We start from the raw sequence: 20,206 nt of genomic DNA on the forward strand, positions 1-20,206 counted from the left end.
CTCTACCTTATGTGATTTTTTTTTTTTTTTTTTTTAATTTTTATGCAGTAAACTGTGGGTTTCCACCTTTACTGCTGACTTTTCTTTGTTTTGGATGACCTCCTTAAAACCTTTTTAAAGTCACGTCACCTTAAACACTAGACTTTTAAATATTATAGTATATTAAATTATACTTGTTTTTACTTATCTGTGTTTTACATTGACATTTTTTACTGTGTTTCTGATATTGTCTCTTTAAATTTGTAATTGCTTTGTATTAGAGCACATCAGCTGTTTGCCTCTTAGAATATTTAAATCAGAATTTTATCTTGTTTCACTGTCTGAGGAAGTGATTGTGAAAATCGTGAAAGCGCTTACATTTTGTTTTAGTTCTTTCTCGTTAATAAATGCTGTTGGTGTAAGTTTGGTGCTGTTTCTTTTATTTTTCATTTTCTCGCACCACTCTGTACTCTGAGCCGTTTTTTGTCGTAGTAGCTGGCTATTGACCATTTTGGAAAGTGCATATATGCCTCAGCTACTTTCGGACTGAGGACTATTAATTATATACGGCACATTTCATACAGCTGCAAAGTTATTTGGTGTCCGAGCTTTCCTCTTACCTTTCAGAGTTGTTGCATCTGGAGAGCCTTAAACTGGTCTCGCTGAAGCTCTCAACTCTTACTTCCCTTGTTAATGTCTCGATGAGGTTGAGGCCACCTCTTTAGCAGCAGCCACAGGCATTGCTATCGGGCACCATGCCTGGGTTCGCCTTAGGTTTGCGGACAACTTTAAGGCATCCTTCACCAACGCCCCATTTGGATCTTCTTTGTTTGGTCCTTCTGTCAAGGAAACCCTGACCCACAGTGAGCAGGAGGGAAAGACCTCTTCCGCAGTTGGGATCAAGTTTTCTACTCCCCAACGTTCCTCCTCCAACATTCAGAGGGGTAGTAAGAAGCTGTGGTTCCGCAGGGCTCCGTCTTTCCAAGATGCTCCTCAGGAATCTTCCTCTTCCAGCCGGGGAAGGGGATTTGGTAGCAAATGCCACCCCAGAGGTAGAGGAGGTCCACAAAATCAGGGCTTCTGAGAACCCTTCTCAGAGAAGCCCCCACAGCGCTCCTGAAGCACTGCCAGACTGTCCTGCCCTGGAGGCAGTTGGGGGCCGTATCTCCATGCACCTCCTGGCTTAGGTGGCTATTAACTCAGACCAGTGGGTGCTATGCATTGTGTCCAGGGTATACTTTGTCTCCTTTGATCACCCCCACCCCCACTTCAAAAATCACTTCTGGATGTTCCACCCCACCAAAGGGAGTTTGCTGTCACAGAGGTTCAAGACCTTCTTCTAAAAAGAGCCATCCAGGAGGTCCCAGCAGGACGACAAAGGTCTGGAACTTACTCTCGTGTCTTTTTAGTGCCCCAAAAAAACTGGTTACCTGCATCCCATTCTGGACCTCAGCAGGCTGAATTTAGCAGTCAAGAAGTCGAAATTCCGGATGGTCACTGTTCGGTCCATTTTTTTGCTTTTGCGCAAAGACGACTGGATGTGCTCGACAGTACACTATCACATAAAAATTAACAAGATGCCGCAGGAGATTCATGCGCTTCTGGCTGGAGGCCAATGGCTATCAATTCAGAGCCCTGCCCTTCGGTCTCAACTCGGTCCACCGGGTGTTCACCAAATGTGTGGTAGTATTAGCAGCCCATCTCTGGCTGCAGGGATTTCGGGTCTTCCCGTACCTGGACAATTGGTTCCTCATGGCTCCCACAAGTTATCCTCCATCTCTAGCCACACATTACACACTCTCCTATTTTGAGAGCTGGGCATTACAGTCAACCTTCCCAAGTTACACCTTGTACTGTCAGAGACTGGAATTCGTATGGGGTTCTTCTGGACACTGTGGCAGAGACTGCAGCTCTTTCTCCATGCAGAGTAGACAGAAAAAGTCATCCTGAATCTGAGTGTCTCAGCCCATTTAATACCTCAGCCCCTGAGTTCTGTGGCGGTGCTATTCATCTGGTCCCCTTCACCAGGTACTACATGCGGGTGCTTCAGTGGACCCTTGCGGTACAGTGGTCAGCTGTCCATGTTGGTCCGGATATCTCAAGTATGCAGGAGTCACTTAGTGTGGCAGCTCTGGTCCAAAGATCACCTGCTAGGGAGACCTTTATGTCTTCTGCCCTCTCAGGCCGTAGTGACCACTGACACCTCCCTGTCGTGGTGGGGGAGGCATTTTCAGGGAAGGATGGTCCAAGGCATGTGGTCCCCATCTGAGACCAAGTTGCACATCAATGTCCTAGAGATAAGAGCTGTCCTCTTAACGGTGCAAGCCTTCCAGGACTCTCTCCCTCTCTCTGGACTGTGGCAGTTCAGACAGACAACATGGAGGTAGTCTGGTACATCAGTAAGCAGGGTGGATCACGAATGTATCCTCTGTGCAGTGAGGCCATGAGAGTGTGAGAATGGACCATGTCCTCCAGGTGCTTTCTTCTTGCAATGCATATTCCCAGTGATTCCAATGTGTTGGCAGACAAACTCATCAGATCTATCGCGAGTCCCCATGGGTTGGCCCTGAACCAGCCTATGGGAAGTCAGATTTTCGATTGTTGGGGTCTTCCATGCTGAGATGTGTTTTGCCTCCCTGACCAATCACGAATACAGCAAGTACTTTGCCATTACCCCCCCCCTGACCAATCACGAATACAGCAAATACTTTGCCATTACCCACTGGGGGAATCGGCCAGGGATGCTCTGATTCACGATTAGCCACCGAGAATTCTCTATGCCTATCCTCCCAACGTCCCTCATTCCCAGATATTTATGTTACAGAAAGCCTGTCTGCTGAAGACTTGCCTCATCCTAATTGCCCCCTTCTGGCCTCATCGAATGTGGTTCTCCCTCCTCTGGTCTCATCTGAAATATCCACCTGGATATTCGATCCAGCCCAGGATCTCATTTCCCTTCCATGGGGGCTTCCTCTTCCCAACCTTCAATCCCTGAAGCTGACTGCTTGATACTGCCAGTTCCAGTGATCGTTGGCCAGATTAAGCTTCCTTCCCCAGTGAAGGACATCATTTTGGCCTCTCAGAAGCCTTCTACTAAAAAGGTTTATTCCAGTAAATGGGAAGAGGTTCTCGCATTGGGCTCATCATAGGGGCATAGAGCTTTTCGTTTCCCATTACAGACAGTTTGTTGTTAATTTCCTGTCTGTTTCAAAAGGGAGTGAGCTTCTTGATTGATTAAGCTTAAATTGGCGGCTATATCTAACTTTCACCCAAGTGACAGTTTTTCTTAATGGTATCTTCTTGCGTAAGCCTCCTTTCAAAGATCATTCCCCTCCTTGGACTCTTACTTTGGTGCTGCAGTCCCTGACACAACCACCCTTTGTACCTGCTGCAAAGTGTGATATTAAGTTTCTGTCTTGGAAGACTGCCTTTTTGGTGGCTATTGCCTCTGCCAAGAAGGTTTCTGAATTGCAGGCTCTTTGCATTAAAGCTCCCTTCATGTTTTTCACACAGATAGGGTATCTCTCAGGACCAATCCTTAATTCATTCTTAAAGTAGCCAGGCCAGGAAAGGTAGGGCCATTTCAAAAGTATGTTTCACAGTGGATCGCTTGTTGCATAGCTCATATTTACAAAAGCAATCTGATTGCTCTTCTCAGGCCTGTTAAAGCTCATTCCAGTAGGTTTGTGGCTACTTCTTTGGCCTTCTGGGCAAAGGCTTCCTTAGATGACATCTTTGCTGCTGCCACTTGGTCAAACTTCCATACTTCTGTAACACATTACAAGCTGGATTTGGTGTCCAGGGGTAGAGCTTAATTTGGTTCTTCTGTGCTCCGTCATGTCCTTCTTGAGACCACCCATGATTATGGCTAGCTTGGGGACTTTGATCCATCCATGATCAATAATGATACGGATAGCATCAGACAAAGAATTATGTACTTACCATAACTTGGAATCTGTGCTATCCGGTGTCATTATTCATCACATTACCACCCACTGTCCCCGTCCTAGTGACCGGGGAGTCATGGAGTAATGGTGTTTGGGTCTGCTGTTCTTGATTGTAGATGGTTTCACTGTCCTTATTTCTATCTAGCAGACTCTTGAAGATTATGGGTAGCAGGGGGTTCTGGGAGGGGAGGAGCTTAAGCTGTCTCTTACTGTGCCGGCTGGGATCCGAAGTCGGATCCGAGACCAATGTATGATGAATAATGACACTGGATAGCACAGATTCCAAGTTATGGTAAGCACATAACTCTTTTTAAGCTAGTTGAAGTCAAGACATCTTTTCTTTGTACTGCAGCATCGTCATTGGTGAAGGTAGAGTGATGCTTAGTGCAAGGCACATAGCCTGAGATACACCTTCAGAGAGGTCGATTGTCTTTAGTTAAAGGAAATAGCCTATATGACCGTTAATGACCTGAGTCCATGACAAAATCATACTGGTACCTGTTTTGTTGCGACTTGAGTGCGTATGTAACTTGACTGATCTTATCAACAGGTAAGCAACTAACTGTTGTCATCTTATTCAGTCTGGTGAGTGGAACGTGTGCCATACATTAGAGTCCTCTGACAAGAGTCCTGAGTAATGTTTGCATGCCTTATGGGCTTTGCCCTTGGGGCTCCACTGAGTGTAGACATATGTGTGGTGTTTGATGTTTCTTTTGGTGAGTGCTTTTAGAGATTGCTGATGATATGATTTGCCATTTATAGACTTATGAGGTGTTTGAGGTTTGGGAAGAATTCTTTTCAGTGCTTCGGCGTTTGTGTCCATTCTTGACAGCCTTGTTTGTGTGCAAGATTTTTGCCTCCAGTGAAATTGTGTGTGTGTGCATCTCTCGCATACTGCTTGTATGTTTGAGGATTAAAAGGTTCATATGTGAACATGAGACCATTGCTACGTTGTCTCAGGTTACCCATATCTAACAAGTTGGCTATGAAGTCCTTTGGAAGTTGTATGTCCATGTTGTCTGTACCTCTATTTGAGTGGGCTTCTTTAGGTCTTGGACTGGGTTATACACTTGTACGTAGGTATCCTTGGGTGGTTTGACACTAGACTAGATTAGATTGTGGTGAGATTTGATAGTAGCAAACTAGCTACTCTAAGCTTGTTTCCTCACAGTGGCTTTGTTTTAGCCACACTGTTGCATGGTATACTTCTAAGGGACGTTATTTTCTGGGCATCTTACATGGTACTGCTAACCTCTTGAGATGGTAACAAAGATTGCTTGAGTGCATTGTTGACAACAAAACAACTTAAACTACATTGACAAAGCAATTTCAAGTATTACGGACCTTTAGAATGTTGTTGCTTTATTTTTGATCTTTCCTTTAAAATCATTCTAAACAGTTAATTGAAGTGCAAAAATAATAAAATTAAATATCTATCTGCCAAGGATGGAACAGGATTAACTCGGGACCTCAGAGTGTGGCAGGGGTGCCAAGCAGATGACAGCTCTGGGAAAATGAGCAGGAGACCATTTATAGTAAGGGTGTTGACTCAATTGCATTACTAGTTTGCTGGGTGGGAACTTTGCCTTCCGTATATCTATAATACTACAGGTGGGAAAGTACTTGAGTAGGTTACAGACGGACAACAGCAATAAATTAGGGGACGGAAGGACTTGAAGTCAGTGTGCCATTATGGGAGGAATCCAGAGACGCAGCCTTTTAAAATCACAGCAAGAGAAGGGTGAGAGGGTTTGGGAAAAATCAGACTTTAACTCTCTAGTCTTGTGGTTAGAATTTCAGAAGCATTTAGCTTTAATGTTTCAGTGGGGAGTGGGATAGACTCCAAGAACAGTGGAAGAAGCAGTAGCAAGGTAAGCACTGGAATGCAACTTAAGCAGGTATATACAGTTATAAAAACGTACTACTGCAGTTTCACCACAGGCGAATACACCAGACTGTTGAATGAATAAAAAAGAGGCACAATGGTTCCACACGGCACACTTTTTTTTAATTCCAGATAGACAAGGTAAGTGTTTTCATGGATACTCTCAGCTTGTTCAGACCGTATAATACAAAAATCACCATTACAATGCAACCATTTAAATACTAAATAGCCAATGGGATATGGCTAGTTACCTACAAACATCAAGGTTAACCCATTCATCATCACTAACTCTAAACAGCTTACCTATATGTTAAAGCGTATAAAAACATGTTATGAATCACAAACAACTATAGCAATAAAGTATTAAAATCACAATGATATCATATAACTTATATACATAAAAATGTATAAATAAATCAGTGAGACATAAGTAAATATAAACTGTATACCTAAATCTGTACTTGTACATAAAAACAACAATGATAATAACCATATCATTTAAATGTTTGAGAGCTCTAGCTCTCAAAAAAGTTTTCAATGAAACTTTGCTATAATCTATTAGTCTTCCCTATGTAAAACGAAAAGCACTCAATACAATAGCAAAAATTACATTTTTAGTCTGACAGTCAGCATAGAAAGTTCCATCTATCTTAAATCCTAACTGTGGATGTAAGAAATACCCACCTGTTTGTATACATATACATGCCATGCACCTTCTACAATTATAGGTCCCAAATCTATCTGAGTAAACATAATGCTGGGGACAGAGAGGCTTATAACATAGCTGACTTTTAAGGGATCTGTTATTCCTGAATGAAATACTGGGTTGATGACCTATCACACCTTTCAGTTCTTGAACTGTAGAAAGGATGTCCCAATTATTTTTGATTACTTCACAAACCATATGCATGTTACTTGCAAAAGTCAAAGGCATCCTGATCCTCTCATTATTCTCAGTTCTAGTATTGGTTGAAATAATCGTACTAGTTACGTCAGTCGCCTGAGCACTAGGAGTATTTACAAAATAGGGTCTACATCTCCCCTGTCTCTCTTTCCAAGCTTCATTAATCTGAAAATCAGTTACGCTACCCTTATAGCCCCTGTCCATTAATTCATTCTTGAGTGTGGCTAATGCTACTGTTTAAAATACCATCATTATCGTGCAAGTGCATAGTACGAAAGATTTGTCCGCTTAATACATTCAGCTTAGTATGGTTTGGGTGCATGCTACCATTATGTAATACATTATTCTTCATTACGTTCTTCCTTTACATAGTAGTAGAAACAGAACACAAGTCATCTTTGCTCACCTTTACATTTAAAAATTCAATCTCCTTAGGTGAATATTTGTGTAAATTTCAAAAACTACTCAAACCATTCATAAATTGTAAGAATTCCATTAGTCACTCTTCTGTATCCTGCCACAACAAAAAAATAATTTCTACAAAGCGCTTGTACCATTTAATCGAGGCACAGTACATATTGTTCGAAAGGACATATTTGGTCTCCCAGTTGACAAGTGAAAGGTTGGCGTACCTGTTGGAACACGCAGTGCCCATAGCTGCACCAACCTTCTGTATGTAGTGAGTGTCACCAAACATGAAAGCATTATTCTCAAGGATAATCTCAAGGAGAGCACAAATAAGCTCAACCTTGCCAGCAAAAACATTTCTCTCTCATAATAATTCCCTTATATTCTCTATCCCCCAACTATTAGGAATGACTGTGAATAGTCTATATCCAAAGTAACGAAAAAACATGGACCTGTTATTACATCCCACTAGTTACTTAGGTCATTCAAAAACTTCCTTGGTGTCTTTCAAGACAGTCTGACATATATTCAAATAAACATGCAGATTATTTTCTACAAATATTGAGAGAGGTTCAGTTACCCAGCCCTTACTAGATACAATAGGTCGTATTGGGGGTTATACAAATTCTTATGCACCTTTGGCAAACCATATACTATAGGAATTACTGGTTGATCATCTTTAAAGTATTCAAATAGTGGTTCAGAGATCATCCCAGTTACCAATAGATCGAATACAAAAAGTTGCACCTTCTCAACAACACCCTTCAAAACAATGGGAGATACTGAAGTATATGTACTTACATCACTTAGAAGGTTCATCATACTATTCACATACATATCTTTGTCTAACACTATGATGCCACCTCCCTTATCTGGGGTCGTATCTCAACACTACTCATGCGTTTTAATTCCAGCAAAGCTTGTCTCTCGTCAGTGGACATGTTAAAAAAATATATTACTTTGTCCTTCATCAAATTTCTCCCTTAATTGTTTCACATATTTCAATGAATAACTCAATAGTGGGATTCATGGGTGGGAAAAAGTACTCGGTTTTTTAAAAATACAATTACTTTGCATACTATCAGTAAACATTGTTTTTAAAGTTAAAGTCCTACCAAACGGGTGTAAGTCCTGTAAAACATTCACTAAATCGGCTTTCTGAGTTGGAATAAAAGTCAAACCTTTGCTCAGAACAGATAGTGTCTCAGTACAGTTGAGGAAATATGTACTAAACCTGTTTTGCTCTCTTTCCTGCTCATGTCACTTCTTCCTCGTTGTGCATTTGCCATATTCTGGGGTTTGTAAACCAACTCCTGGATCTTCCTCTTATTGGGAGTGGGTTTTTAAACAAAAAAATGCCCCTGTAATAAACTCTGTAACGCCAACTTCTGCTCAGTTCTGTTGGGGCTCTTACGTGACTTTTAGCTTAATGTTTCAGTGGGGAGTGGAGCAGACTCAAAGAACAGTGGAAGAAGCAGTAGCAAGCTAAGCACTGGAATGCCACTTAAGCAAGTATATACAGTTGTAGAAACGTACTACTGCAATCCCACCACATGCAAATGTACCAAACTGTGCAGAAATGTGCTAGTAGCATTGTACTAAAGGACTATAAGGCTTAATTCTGGCAGTAGATCAGTCATGCTTCAACTGTGAAAGACTCTAAAGAATGATTGAGGCCCCGGACTGGGCTCAGAATACAAAAAAGTTGCTTTTACTTAGGAAAATAGAAGTTCAGCTTAATGTACAAGTAATGATGAAATCTTGCAGTATTACATAATCTTCTCGCAAATGCCAGTGAAGCGACAAGACTAACGTCCCAGAACAGCTAAAAAATGCAGACATATCTTTTATGGCTAAAACTGTAACCTATTCAATTAGCACACTCTGAGGTTATAATTGGGTCTTACAAGTATGTAATGTTTAAATGTGTATTGTACCATCACCTGAAAAAAAAAAACTTTTAATGAGGAGTTTTCTTTACTGGAGTCTGCACATAAACCCCAGACATATACTTTATGCAGCTGATTGTAGTCTTTTATTGTTAGATGACCTCTGTACGTCAGATGACACACCATTCTGACATTTTATTTAGTATCAAAACTTGGTATGGTAGTCGGTGTAGTAGCTTAATCAACTTAATGACATTTTGTTGCCTGGTAGAGCCCCAGAGCAATATGTCATCAGTTATCAAACAGAGACCACTGTACAGGCAGAATGAGTATCACCAATAGCAAAAACCACCTTTCTTTAGTGAAAAATTGCTTTAATGTCGCTTTCTTCTCGAAGAGACTGCATCAGAATAAAATTCACGTGATTACTATGTCATCAGTTATGTTTGTTTACAGCTCCTCCGGAGCATTTCTTCTTGTTACTTGCAGCTCTTTGAAATATCTATGAAGCTGATGAAATGCCAAGTGGGTGTCTTGGAAATCCTAAATACCAAATTGTGTGTTAAAGGTACTTGGAGCCTGCTTCATTTAAATTGTTAAAATCCCTAATTTACTTCTAACAATGAGAACTGTTTCACTTCAGCTATAGTAGTAGCCACTTCTACTGTATGTAGTGTTCCATCAGAATCCATTTATCAAGGTCTTGTAGTTCTGTACAGGTTCTGACTTTGTTTTGGCTTCATACAGCTATACAAAATACTGAAGTAGAATTCACAATACTGCCACTACTGCAGTTCCACCAGAGGCTAAGACATCAGACTATGCAGAAGTTTGCCATTGGCTCTTCCCAAGCAGCCTCCCTGCCACGTGGCTCGCATCCTGAGGCAGCCTCCTTGCTGCATGGCTCTCATCCCGAACAATTCTGTTTTCTTAAAGGTATATTTGTGTTTGATCAGTTAAGTAAAGGCAAAAAGTGCATTAAATTACAGAAAATAAAATTGAGTCCAGTTCCTTAACTGTCCTTTTACCCTAGACCTTATTTTAGCATACGGCATTAAGAGATGTATAGTGCTAATGGGAGCATCTGATGTTTTAGGCATAATTGTCAAAAGTATGACAGCAAATTTGTCCAGGCATGGTTACATCACATTTATACTTTGCAATAATTTATTTTAAGAATAGTTGGCCTTCAGTAGCTCATTGGAATGATGTCGTAGTAGCTTGAAAATGTTTTAAGTGCCTTCCCCTATCCCATAATGCACTGCATACTTTTCCTCTCCAGATCTTTTTCTGCTCTGGTGCTCAGGCAAACTCAAAAGTGGCCCCAGGATGCTATTAGAAATGTTGAGGTTAAAATATGTGGATGGGAATAATTCATATCCTTTGATTCTAAAACTGCTGAATGATTACTAAGGCTGAACTTTTTCTCTGAAAGATTTCTAAATAGATTCTGATTATTTGTCTAGGACCTCTTTTGATGTGGTTGCAATTTTCAGTGTTTCTGGTTTGCAGTTTTATTTACATTAATTAATCATTGAGTTAAAACACTTTGAAATTAGTATCAGTTTGTTTTTTTCCCCAGTTTTTCAGTTGTACTTGAAAAATGGTTTTAATGGCTAGTGCCATTCAAAACACTTAAAAAGTTTTAGTGTTATTGTTACTTGCTTGTATGTATGGGTTACTGTTCAGATGACCGATGCCTTTTAAACTGCATTACTTATCTCTGTTAGATTGGTGGCTGCTTAAGTTCAGTCACAGTTTTTGACCAACTTTGTTTTCTCGTTTAATGCTTGGTGTCACTCTGCTCGTACTCTACCCTTAGTTCCCACTCTCCCCTTCTTACTCTATACTTCCATAGCAGTACCCACATATCCCACAAACCAATACCATCAGTTCCCTCTAAAAACAAAAAAAAAACTATTCAATAGGATTACTCCAAACACCCACTCTAGTTTCCCACCCAAGACTCTCTGAAACTGTCCTACTCCTTGCCCATGTAACTATCAACATTGCATCTCTACAACCAATCCAGTATCCTCCTAATATATTCTAATACTAATTTACTGCAATGGTAAAACCCAAGTTAAATAAGATGCCCTTAACTCAGATTATTCTGCACTTCCTTCTGACTGTACTAGCCTTCATCACCAATTATCAAATGCACCTCCTCCAAATACATAGGATTTCAGCCAGTCCTCACAAAGAATATCAAGATCTACACAGCCTCTTTTTCCATAGCACCCTTTCTCTTCAAACAAATCACATATGATTTGTCTATAAATATCTTAAAACTAAATATCCAAATTTATGATAAAATACCAAGCCAGAACCAAAATATAGTTGGCCATGCTCTTTTCTTTGTAAAAATATCAGTTCAAAAATTTAGCAGAGATATTCAGATCAACCCAGATCCCACTGTTCATAAAAACATCACATTCAACCCTGAAATAAACCAGTCCCCTAAAACAACCCAAACTTTAAGAAGATTGTGCAATAAAACCCATGACATACCTGCCTATCTTGCCATGTGCACTCCTGACAATGAGACACCCCCCAGGATATAACATATTCTGGTCTGACAGTCAAAATAAGCATGCAGGTGATGCATCCATAACTTTCCCAACCATCACTTTAATCCCACAGGAAATATCCAATTTAACAATGCTGAATTTCAAATAATACTCCAAAAAATCAACAGTAGGAAAACCTATTTGTTTAACAACAATTTATATACCACCAGGGAGTAACATTGATACTGCTGAAGACATCTGTATTGGATATCCCAACAAATTAACCAATACTTAAATATAGACTGGCAACTCATAAATTCCACTACCCACACTGAATCCATAAACTTGTACAACTTCAAACAATTAATAACCACATCAGCTAGAATCAGTAAAACTTCAGGGAGATACTCAACATTAGACTGGATCCTTACAAACAAGCCAGACAAACGATAAAAGTAGGCTGCCTCTCAGATACCAACGTATGCCATTAGAACTTACCATAACCTAGATAAACATGCTATCTGTAATAAAGTAGTAAATACAACCAATTTTAGCAAAGATTTTTTTCATTAAAACAGTAAAACAATATTACTGGATTGTACTTGGAACAATGCCACTACATACTGCTGTAAGGTCTGTAAGAAAATGTTATTAATCTAGCACCAGTGTGTGATGAGTGAGGTCAAACTCTGCACCATGGCTAACAAACGAAACAGAAAAGCTCGTGATAAAAAGGTATAAAGCCTGGAAAAATTGGTATAGAAATAGAACTCAAAATGCCTTTCAGCAATTTAGACATCTTACAAACCTTGCAAATCTCTGTGTCAAACAGGACAAGCAAACGTACTACAAGACCAACATTGAAGCAACCCAAATAATTTTTTGTAATCCCTAAATAAACTACTCCACCCAGTCAAGACCACCACACCCTCTCTAAAATTAAACAGTACAACAGACCCCAAACCTACACAGTTTCTTATTTCATGCATTCACTGTTCTCTGTGACAGTAATATCTCTACCCCGTCCAAAAAAAATCACCCACAACTATTCAGTTTTAGTCCAGTACTCACCTCACACCTAATTAAGTTGCTCCTTAATCTAAAAAATATATCCATAGTTATACACAAACTACCATCTGACTCCCTAAAAGTGGCCACAGAAGTCATAGCCCTTCCTGTTTCCATACTAATTAATGTCCATAGCAGAAAGATAGACCTATCACTGTGGGGAAAAAAAATCCTACATCACACCACTGCACAAAAGTAGCACATCTACAAAGTTTAGTTACTACAGACCAATTGGTGATTCTCTCCCCTTCTCCAAAACATTAGAGAAATGCATCCATACGTATACAGCTGATACGATACCCAACTTTAAATGACCTGCTCTTAGAAATACAACATGGCTTTAGGTCCCAGTGCAACACCACTGCAGCTCTACTACATTTTACTAGTGCAGTAAACCGACATAGAAACAGTGGTCTACTTGTGTCCACCATGTTCTTAGACTTTTCAAAGGCATTTGATGTCTCACACCAGCAACTACTCATTCAACTCTCCTCAATAGGACTTTCACAGAACTCCTTGTCATGGTTACTTAGTTACCTGTCTGGAAGGCAGCAAGCTGTTAAATGGCAACAAACCTACTCATCCTTCCAAAGATTTACTGTAGGTGTCCCATAGGAACTCTATTACGGATCCTCTACTATTTAATATATTTATTAAAAACATCCATACCGCCACTCACAGTGCTAGTTTAGTTCAGAAAGCAGATGACTCTGCATTAATATGTGCAGCCTCAACAATAAATGCGCTCCATGACGTTGCTCAAAAAGTCTTTTGATTCTTACTCAATCTCCTACTCACCCCCCCCTAAAAAAATAATGCTTTTTACCTGAAAAAGTTGCCAAAGTCAAAAGCATCTTTCACCATAAAGTCAGCAAAGAATACATACATTGAAACAGTAACTCAAATTTAATAGATTAATCTCAAATATGACCAGCATATACTGCACACCATTAAATCTGCACAACAGAAACTAGGCTTTCTTTTTGATCAACATCATCTTTATTAAATTATCATTTATGACTAGAGTAAATGGATTACTTACAAATACTGTAAGAAAAAAATAGCCACCACCTTCTTACTGCTAGCTCTCTCTCTCGCATGACACTCCTATCCTAGCAAACTTAAACAATGTTCAAAGAAAGAAACTCGCCTCCTGTTACAATAAAAATAGCTAAATTTGTCACCAGTATCTCTCGTAGGATCCACCACTGTCAGTGTAAAGCAATTAAACTGGCTTGAACTGCACAACTACCTAACATGTTCATAAATGCAGTACACAAATTCCATCATCTGGAAGAATGCCCTGCACTAAACATATTACTCCCCAACAAGGGACCTCCATTCTAGTAACAAATTCTTACTACTCGCAGATAATTCATTTAATGTTGCGGGAGACTTGGGGTATTAGTGATGATAAACATTATGGTGTCACTCTGTCTTACAATGCCTTCCAGGGCTTTGCCAGGGATCCAGCATAGTTCACAAACGTACAACTCCACTTAACAGATTTTGCCAACACTAGAGTAATTGTTTTGAATGTTCCTTTCTATAGACTGACATTTAATCCCAAAACTAAGGCATAAGTGGAAGGCCTAGAAAACGAAGTTAAGAACCTCACAGTGGATTAGGTTTTACCACCTCTGCATCCCTTTTCTGGGATGCAGAGGAGCCATCGCTACATGAGGTTCAAGGCATTAGTCTGAAAAGATTTCTAGCACTCGGGAATATTTTTGAGAGAGGTCACGGATTCTGGGTTGGGAATTCTTTCAGTAGATATTCCTTGTACAACCCCTGGGTGGTCAGCAGCAGCCCCAAGACCTTGTTTGACTGCTTTTGTCTGGAAGCATGCTGGTGGTGTCTGTCCATCCATCTGTTGGCATGGAGGTCTAAAAGATGGAGCAGGATAGTGGCATCCTGGGGATGTAGACTTCCCCTTCTCAGCCCCCCCCCACCTACAAATTATTACACCTCTTCAAAAGAAAGCGGAGATTTTAAACCTCATAAGCTCTTTGCCTCTGCAACCCCATCCCCAAAAGGTTTTTGACTCTTATCTGCTGATGTTTTCTGCAGTTCCCGAATGTCTTTCTGACCGTTTGACAATGAGCTTGGCTATTTCTCTATGAATTTGTATTTTGCCTTTTCTAACTTTTCATGGTCAAGATTTGCAGTCATTAGCCTGACTAATAAACATTTTTTATGGCCTTCTAAAGAGGCCCCTTTTTGTGAAGGCCTCTATAAGAACCAGTAACCCCTACCCCAAACTTTTATTTTGTTTTGGAAAAATTGACTGTGACTCTTCACAGACCTGTATATTTAAGTCCATTGAGGTTTCTTGCATGGAAGGCTGTTTTTGGTAGCCATTTTGTAAGCCAGAAAGACTTCAGACCTATTCGCAGTTTGTCATACTTATCTGGTGTCTCATAAAAGAAACTTCATTAGGACTAATCTTTCCTTTTATACCCAAAGTTATAATAGAGTGGAATTTAACTAGGTCCATTTGTTTTCTGCAGTTTCCTCTCTCCAGATTTTTGGTAGTACCCCCCCCCCCCCCCCCCCCGTATTCACTGCCAATGAAGGCAGAATCAAGTCTGTAATCAAAGACTCCCAAGAGAATCACAGAGATCATCCTTGCTGGATTGCTTTCTGCATGCATTTAGTTTTGGTAAATCGCTTTCTGAATATGTTCAGTTTTGTTTTAAGTACAAGCTTTTGCCACAAACCACTAAAACTCACTCTACTAGACTTTTAGCTGCCGTATGTTTTTTCAGAAGTGCGGTTCTTGACTCTTGTGCAGTAGCTACATAATTTCCTAATGGCTTTGCAAAACCTTGCAAACTGGATCTACTGTTAAGATCATATCTTCCTTTTGGAGTTATTCTTACCAAAATAATTTCTTGTATGGTGAGCCTCCCAGAAGGAAAAGCTTACAGCACAATCTTGTGAATGGTCTATAGTCTGCCTGGCTTTTACCAGATAAACAAGTTTTAGTTGCATACTATAACTCTAAATCTTGAAGAGTAGGCCTGTCTTCCATTAATGCCCCACCTTCTGTCCTCTGCCTTGATGAAGATGGTTTCATGTATGTTACATTGTAGGATATGGAAGGGTATTTAGCACCTTGGGAAGGATTTGTTTGTCAAGCAGTCCTTGTGCCTGTAGCCTCGGTCATACGGGTCACTAATGATTGATTTACTCTTCCTGAACTACCATTATGGTAAGTAAATAACTTTTTTTTTGTGCTTTTTTTAATTAATATTTTGTAGTAGTAAGGGTAAATGAAAATGTTTTTAAGCCTTTGTTATGAAACCGATTAATCCAAGAATGCTGTGGATCATGAAAATGAGCACAAACCCTAAAGCCATTGAAAAGCCCCAATATAGTTTCACCTAAAACTATTTATACTTCTGTAACTCTCAGATTCAGTGCTGAATTTAAGGAAGAAAGATGAGGTATATGCATGTTAATGTGGTTTGCAGTTGCTTCTTTTACCTGCTGAGCTTTCAACAGTATGTAAGCGGCATGTTTTCTTCCTACAGATGATTGCCTATCGCAGTGTGACAATGAATGCAGAGCATATTGCTGTGATGGTAACCCACCTTACTGCTGCTCATATTATGCCTACATTGGGAATGTTCTATCGTGAGTACCAAACATTATCATATACAGTTAACTGTACCTAACTGCCAAGAAAATTTGTAGTTCTGTTTCCTTCAGCTGGAATCCTGTCTGGCCACTTTTGTGGAGGGCTGTAGGTTCAAGTTTTCATGTTCAGGTTGTAGATCACTTTATAAAGATTTTAACCATGATTACAGAGATGTCAAGAATACAAGCCGCGGTGGTGCAGCAGTAGTGTTGTCGCCTCACAGCAAGAGGTTCTCCCGTTCGATTCTCGGCTGGAGCGCCATCTGTGTGGAGTCTCCATGTCCTCCCTGCAGTCGAGTGGTGTTCGAAAGACATGTGTGAATGGGCGTGCCTTCATTGAGGGTTGGGTGTCGGGTGACCCCTAACCGGGAAAAGCCGAAAGAAGAAGAACATCAGAGATGTCAAGAATGCCTTGTTTTGTATACATGGTATAACATTGACTTTGTTTTAGAAAGTGGTGATTAAATGCATGTATCGGTTAAAAAAAATGTGCTTGTCCATTTGGTAACCTGTGCTTACGAAAAGTAAAAGGTAATGGTATGTTTTACACTTTTGTTACCAGACTGCTTCAGGGAACATACATACATGGTTTATGCAGCAAATTGCATGTTGAGCAGTATTCCAAAAAAAAAAAAAAAAAAATACAGTGAGTACTGTCACCACCCTTTGCCACAGGTACAGTCTTTCTGCAGGAGGATACAGCTAAATATACACGATTCACTTAAGTGATCACTCGTAGTCATAGAGTAGTGAATTGCTGCTCACTGTTTCTTGCCATCTGTTTGGGTTTTGCATTGATATTCCTAACTCTCTGTGACATTGTGTACTGTGTGTTGGGTAAGAAAATGGCTACTGCAGACAAGTAATTAATAGCGATACATTGTCAGTAGTGGTCAGTGAAATTCGAAAGTAAAAGGAAAATAAAGGATTAAGGACCTGAAATCTCTAACACGTGAAGGGGGAAATTTTGTTTATACCAAGTGTTTGCATTGCTGTTGAGGAAGTGTAAAGAAACTGACATCGTAAAGTTTTGTTCTGTTGTGAAGTATATCTTTTATTTTTCCATTCTGCAGTTTTGTCCCATGTGGTGGTGATTTATAGTAAGTGGGTAAAAATCACCTTTCTGAACAGAACTTATAGTATGGCTCATTTTCCCTTGATATATGTAGCTCTATAACTTACAGTTACAGTAATTTTGGGAAAGCTGTTTAAAATTGTATCTGTGGACACGTACTTCTGTATTATTGGTCTCTTATTGTAACTGCATCCTAAAAGATTTTTATATTTGTTGCACAAAATCACACAGTGACTGCAATATTGTTCTTGTGATATATTTTATTCACTGTTTTGAAAATTTAGGGCCAAAATATTGAAAACTTGCAAAGTTGAGAGTATGGTCACTTCAGTGTAGACTTATGATGTCTGCATTTGTGAGTAGTTTCTGACCAGTATCCTGAATAGTGATTTTTGGTGTGCAGTCACCCTGTGGTACAGAAGGATACAGTGACAGGATGTGCTGAACTTTGGCAAGCCCCCAAGAAAATGTATGCTAAATTATATACAGGCTCATCTCTAGTGGTTGTATGTTTTTTTTCCCAGAATATTTGCACATTTTCCTCACAGGGCCTTAAGTGTCAGAGGGGGAGGGTATGGCATAATGGTCAAGGTCTTCACCTTTGTAGACCCACGGTACAAGGTTTGATTCTGATCTAAGGTTATTGGCTAAGTTTAAAATAGCCTTGCAAGACCATTAGACAAATGGGTTCATAGCGGAATACTAGGCTGAGTGTCACTGTAGAATTCTGTATCAAAGAGTGGACTTCATTGTTTATCTTTGAATGCACTCAACAGTTCTGTCTTGAAATGTGGTATCTGGTAGTTCAGGTGGCTCTTGTTACACTAGTACAAATTAGAAAATTTAGGACAAAAATGTTGAAAAACAATGCTGTGGGAGACTTGCCAGAATAAATGAGCAATCATAATTTTAGAATTTAATTGCTCTGAGCCACATTTTCAGAACCTTCATCTTGGGACCCAGTCTTATGACTCTGATAGTTTTGCAGTTCTTTCCTAAATGTGATTTTGAAGTTCTTATAAGACTGAATTACTCTGGTAGAACGTTGCTTGTGAGGTGGTGCCACATAAGTACAATGATGAATGTATGTGCTAAGAATATTACTCATTTGTCCAATACCTTGTTTCTGTAGCATAGAGAAAAAGCCCTGACTACTACCCAGGTATCCCGATTTTTAATTATTGACTTGCACTGAGTGAGCCAAGCAGGGAAGGGTGGGAATGGCTGCAACCATCAGCTCACCCATTCTGGAAGCAGCGGTGGGGTTCCTGTCTGCGATCTTGCATTGGTGGGTGTTTTAGTGCTTGAATCGCACAGCAGATAACACTGAAGCAGGATTACCTGCAGGAATTCATTATTATAGTCCATCTGGTTAATGAACGTTTCCTAGTGACAGAACTTTCCCATGGGGGGCTAGGAGAACTTCATAGTTTTAAGTATAGATAAAGATGTAGTGGATTAATATTTATGTAGTGAGAAGGTTTCTTTCATAATAAGAATATCATGATTTGCATCTTTCTTTAAGAGCAGCCATGTTGTTTCTGAATTCTTTCAGTTACATGAGAAGGCTATAGTGTGAACACAGTAGTGGTAAGATGGTATGGGTTGATACGATATCTGCTCCATCTGGCTTCGACCTGTAGATCTTCAGATCTGACACCATCCATTTCCAAAGTCTTTGACTCCACTTTCCTTGCCCTTGACTCCCTGCTGTTCATCCTAATCCTCAAATCTACTTTGCTGCGATTCCGGTTAGCAGCTCAATCTTGGCTCCTTTCAGCATTTCCTTTATTGGTACCTAGGGTAGTGCATTTTTCTGAGAATTTTGCTACCCCTTACCCTAGCATTCAGTTATTACTTTTATCTGTGTTTTAGGTAGAGGTGTCTGTTTTTCTTTTTTTTCACTGTCATCCTTTTTGACTTCCCACCCTTTTTGGCAAAATTAGTTATTTTTTTTTTGTTTAGGCTAGTTAATGAGTTTGTTTCTCTTTAAGATTGTGGTAATGTAGCTGTTTTTTTTTTTTGTCTGATTTTTAGCAATGGATAAGGAATTTGTGTGTGGCCTGTGGGCACAAGCTGCCTTTGCAGCACACACAGTAGAAGTGCGTGTTTTGCTTGGGAGTGTTACACCTGGTCTGTAGGTGCTCTATGTATGAGGGTTTGGGACTACAGCCATTAATGAATGTAGGGCCAAGTTGGTCCTCAAAGGACTTCTCTCCCCTGGTTCTTCTCCTCCTCCCTCTGTTCCATAAGCTGGGTCCAAGAAGGACCGACTGCAAGACTCCAGATGGTCTAAAGGGGATTGGAAGAGAATCTCCTCTTCTGTCCCTGGTCTTTCCTCTTCAGCCTCACTGGACCTGAAGATCCCATAACTTTTTTGTTTTTTATGGCTGGCCCCAGCACTGATATTGGCTCTGACCCCATGGAGCCAATTTCCATATGTGCTGACAACCAGTAAGGCTCCAGCTCTGGCTCGGAGCCATCCAAGCCCCTTCTGTAGATTAGCTTACCCATTTTTGCCTTCCACCCCACCAGAATGATTGCTGGAGTCTTCCCCTTCCCTGCCCCAGTAACAAGCTTTGACTCCATCCTTCTGGCTTTCTCCCTCCGCCCCTTTGGATCTGAGGTCTGCAGAGACTGCTTTTCCACCCTCCCAAGTCAAGTCCAACTTGTTTGGTAGGCTCCAACCTTTTTGGTGTCATTAGGACCTTGAAACCATGGCATCGAAGCTGGGGTTTATGGGTCAGGGTCAACTACCTCTACTTCAGGATCATCTTTCCCACTCGGGGCTTCCACTTTGGATAGCTCAGCTCCAATCTCAATGTTGGGGCTATGTGAGACAACTTTGAGATCTGGGTTTTCTCTGGTACTTTCTGGAGCTGGGAACCTCGGACCCAAG

General features: G+C 40.3%; 1 protein-coding gene across 2 annotated transcripts in view; it reads left to right on the top strand.

Moving 5' to 3' along the window:
* Positions 1-20,206, top strand: part of CYYR1 (cysteine and tyrosine rich 1) — a 501,455-nt gene that overhangs the window by 64,827 nt on the left and 416,422 nt on the right. For both annotated transcript variants that reach the window (XM_044071351.1, XM_044071352.1), the window contains exon 2: positions 16,127-16,229. In XM_044071351.1, coding sequence (XP_043927286.1) covers positions 16,127-16,229 — 103 coding nt within the window. The remainder of the gene's footprint in view (positions 1-16,126; positions 16,230-20,206) is intronic.

Source organism: Protopterus annectens, chromosome 5.part0, assembly GCF_019279795.1.
Source record: "Protopterus annectens isolate FY-2018-M chromosome 5.part0, PAN1.0, whole genome shotgun sequence".
In the NCBI taxonomy this organism is placed as follows: domain Eukaryota; kingdom Metazoa; phylum Chordata; order Ceratodontiformes; family Protopteridae; genus Protopterus; species Protopterus annectens.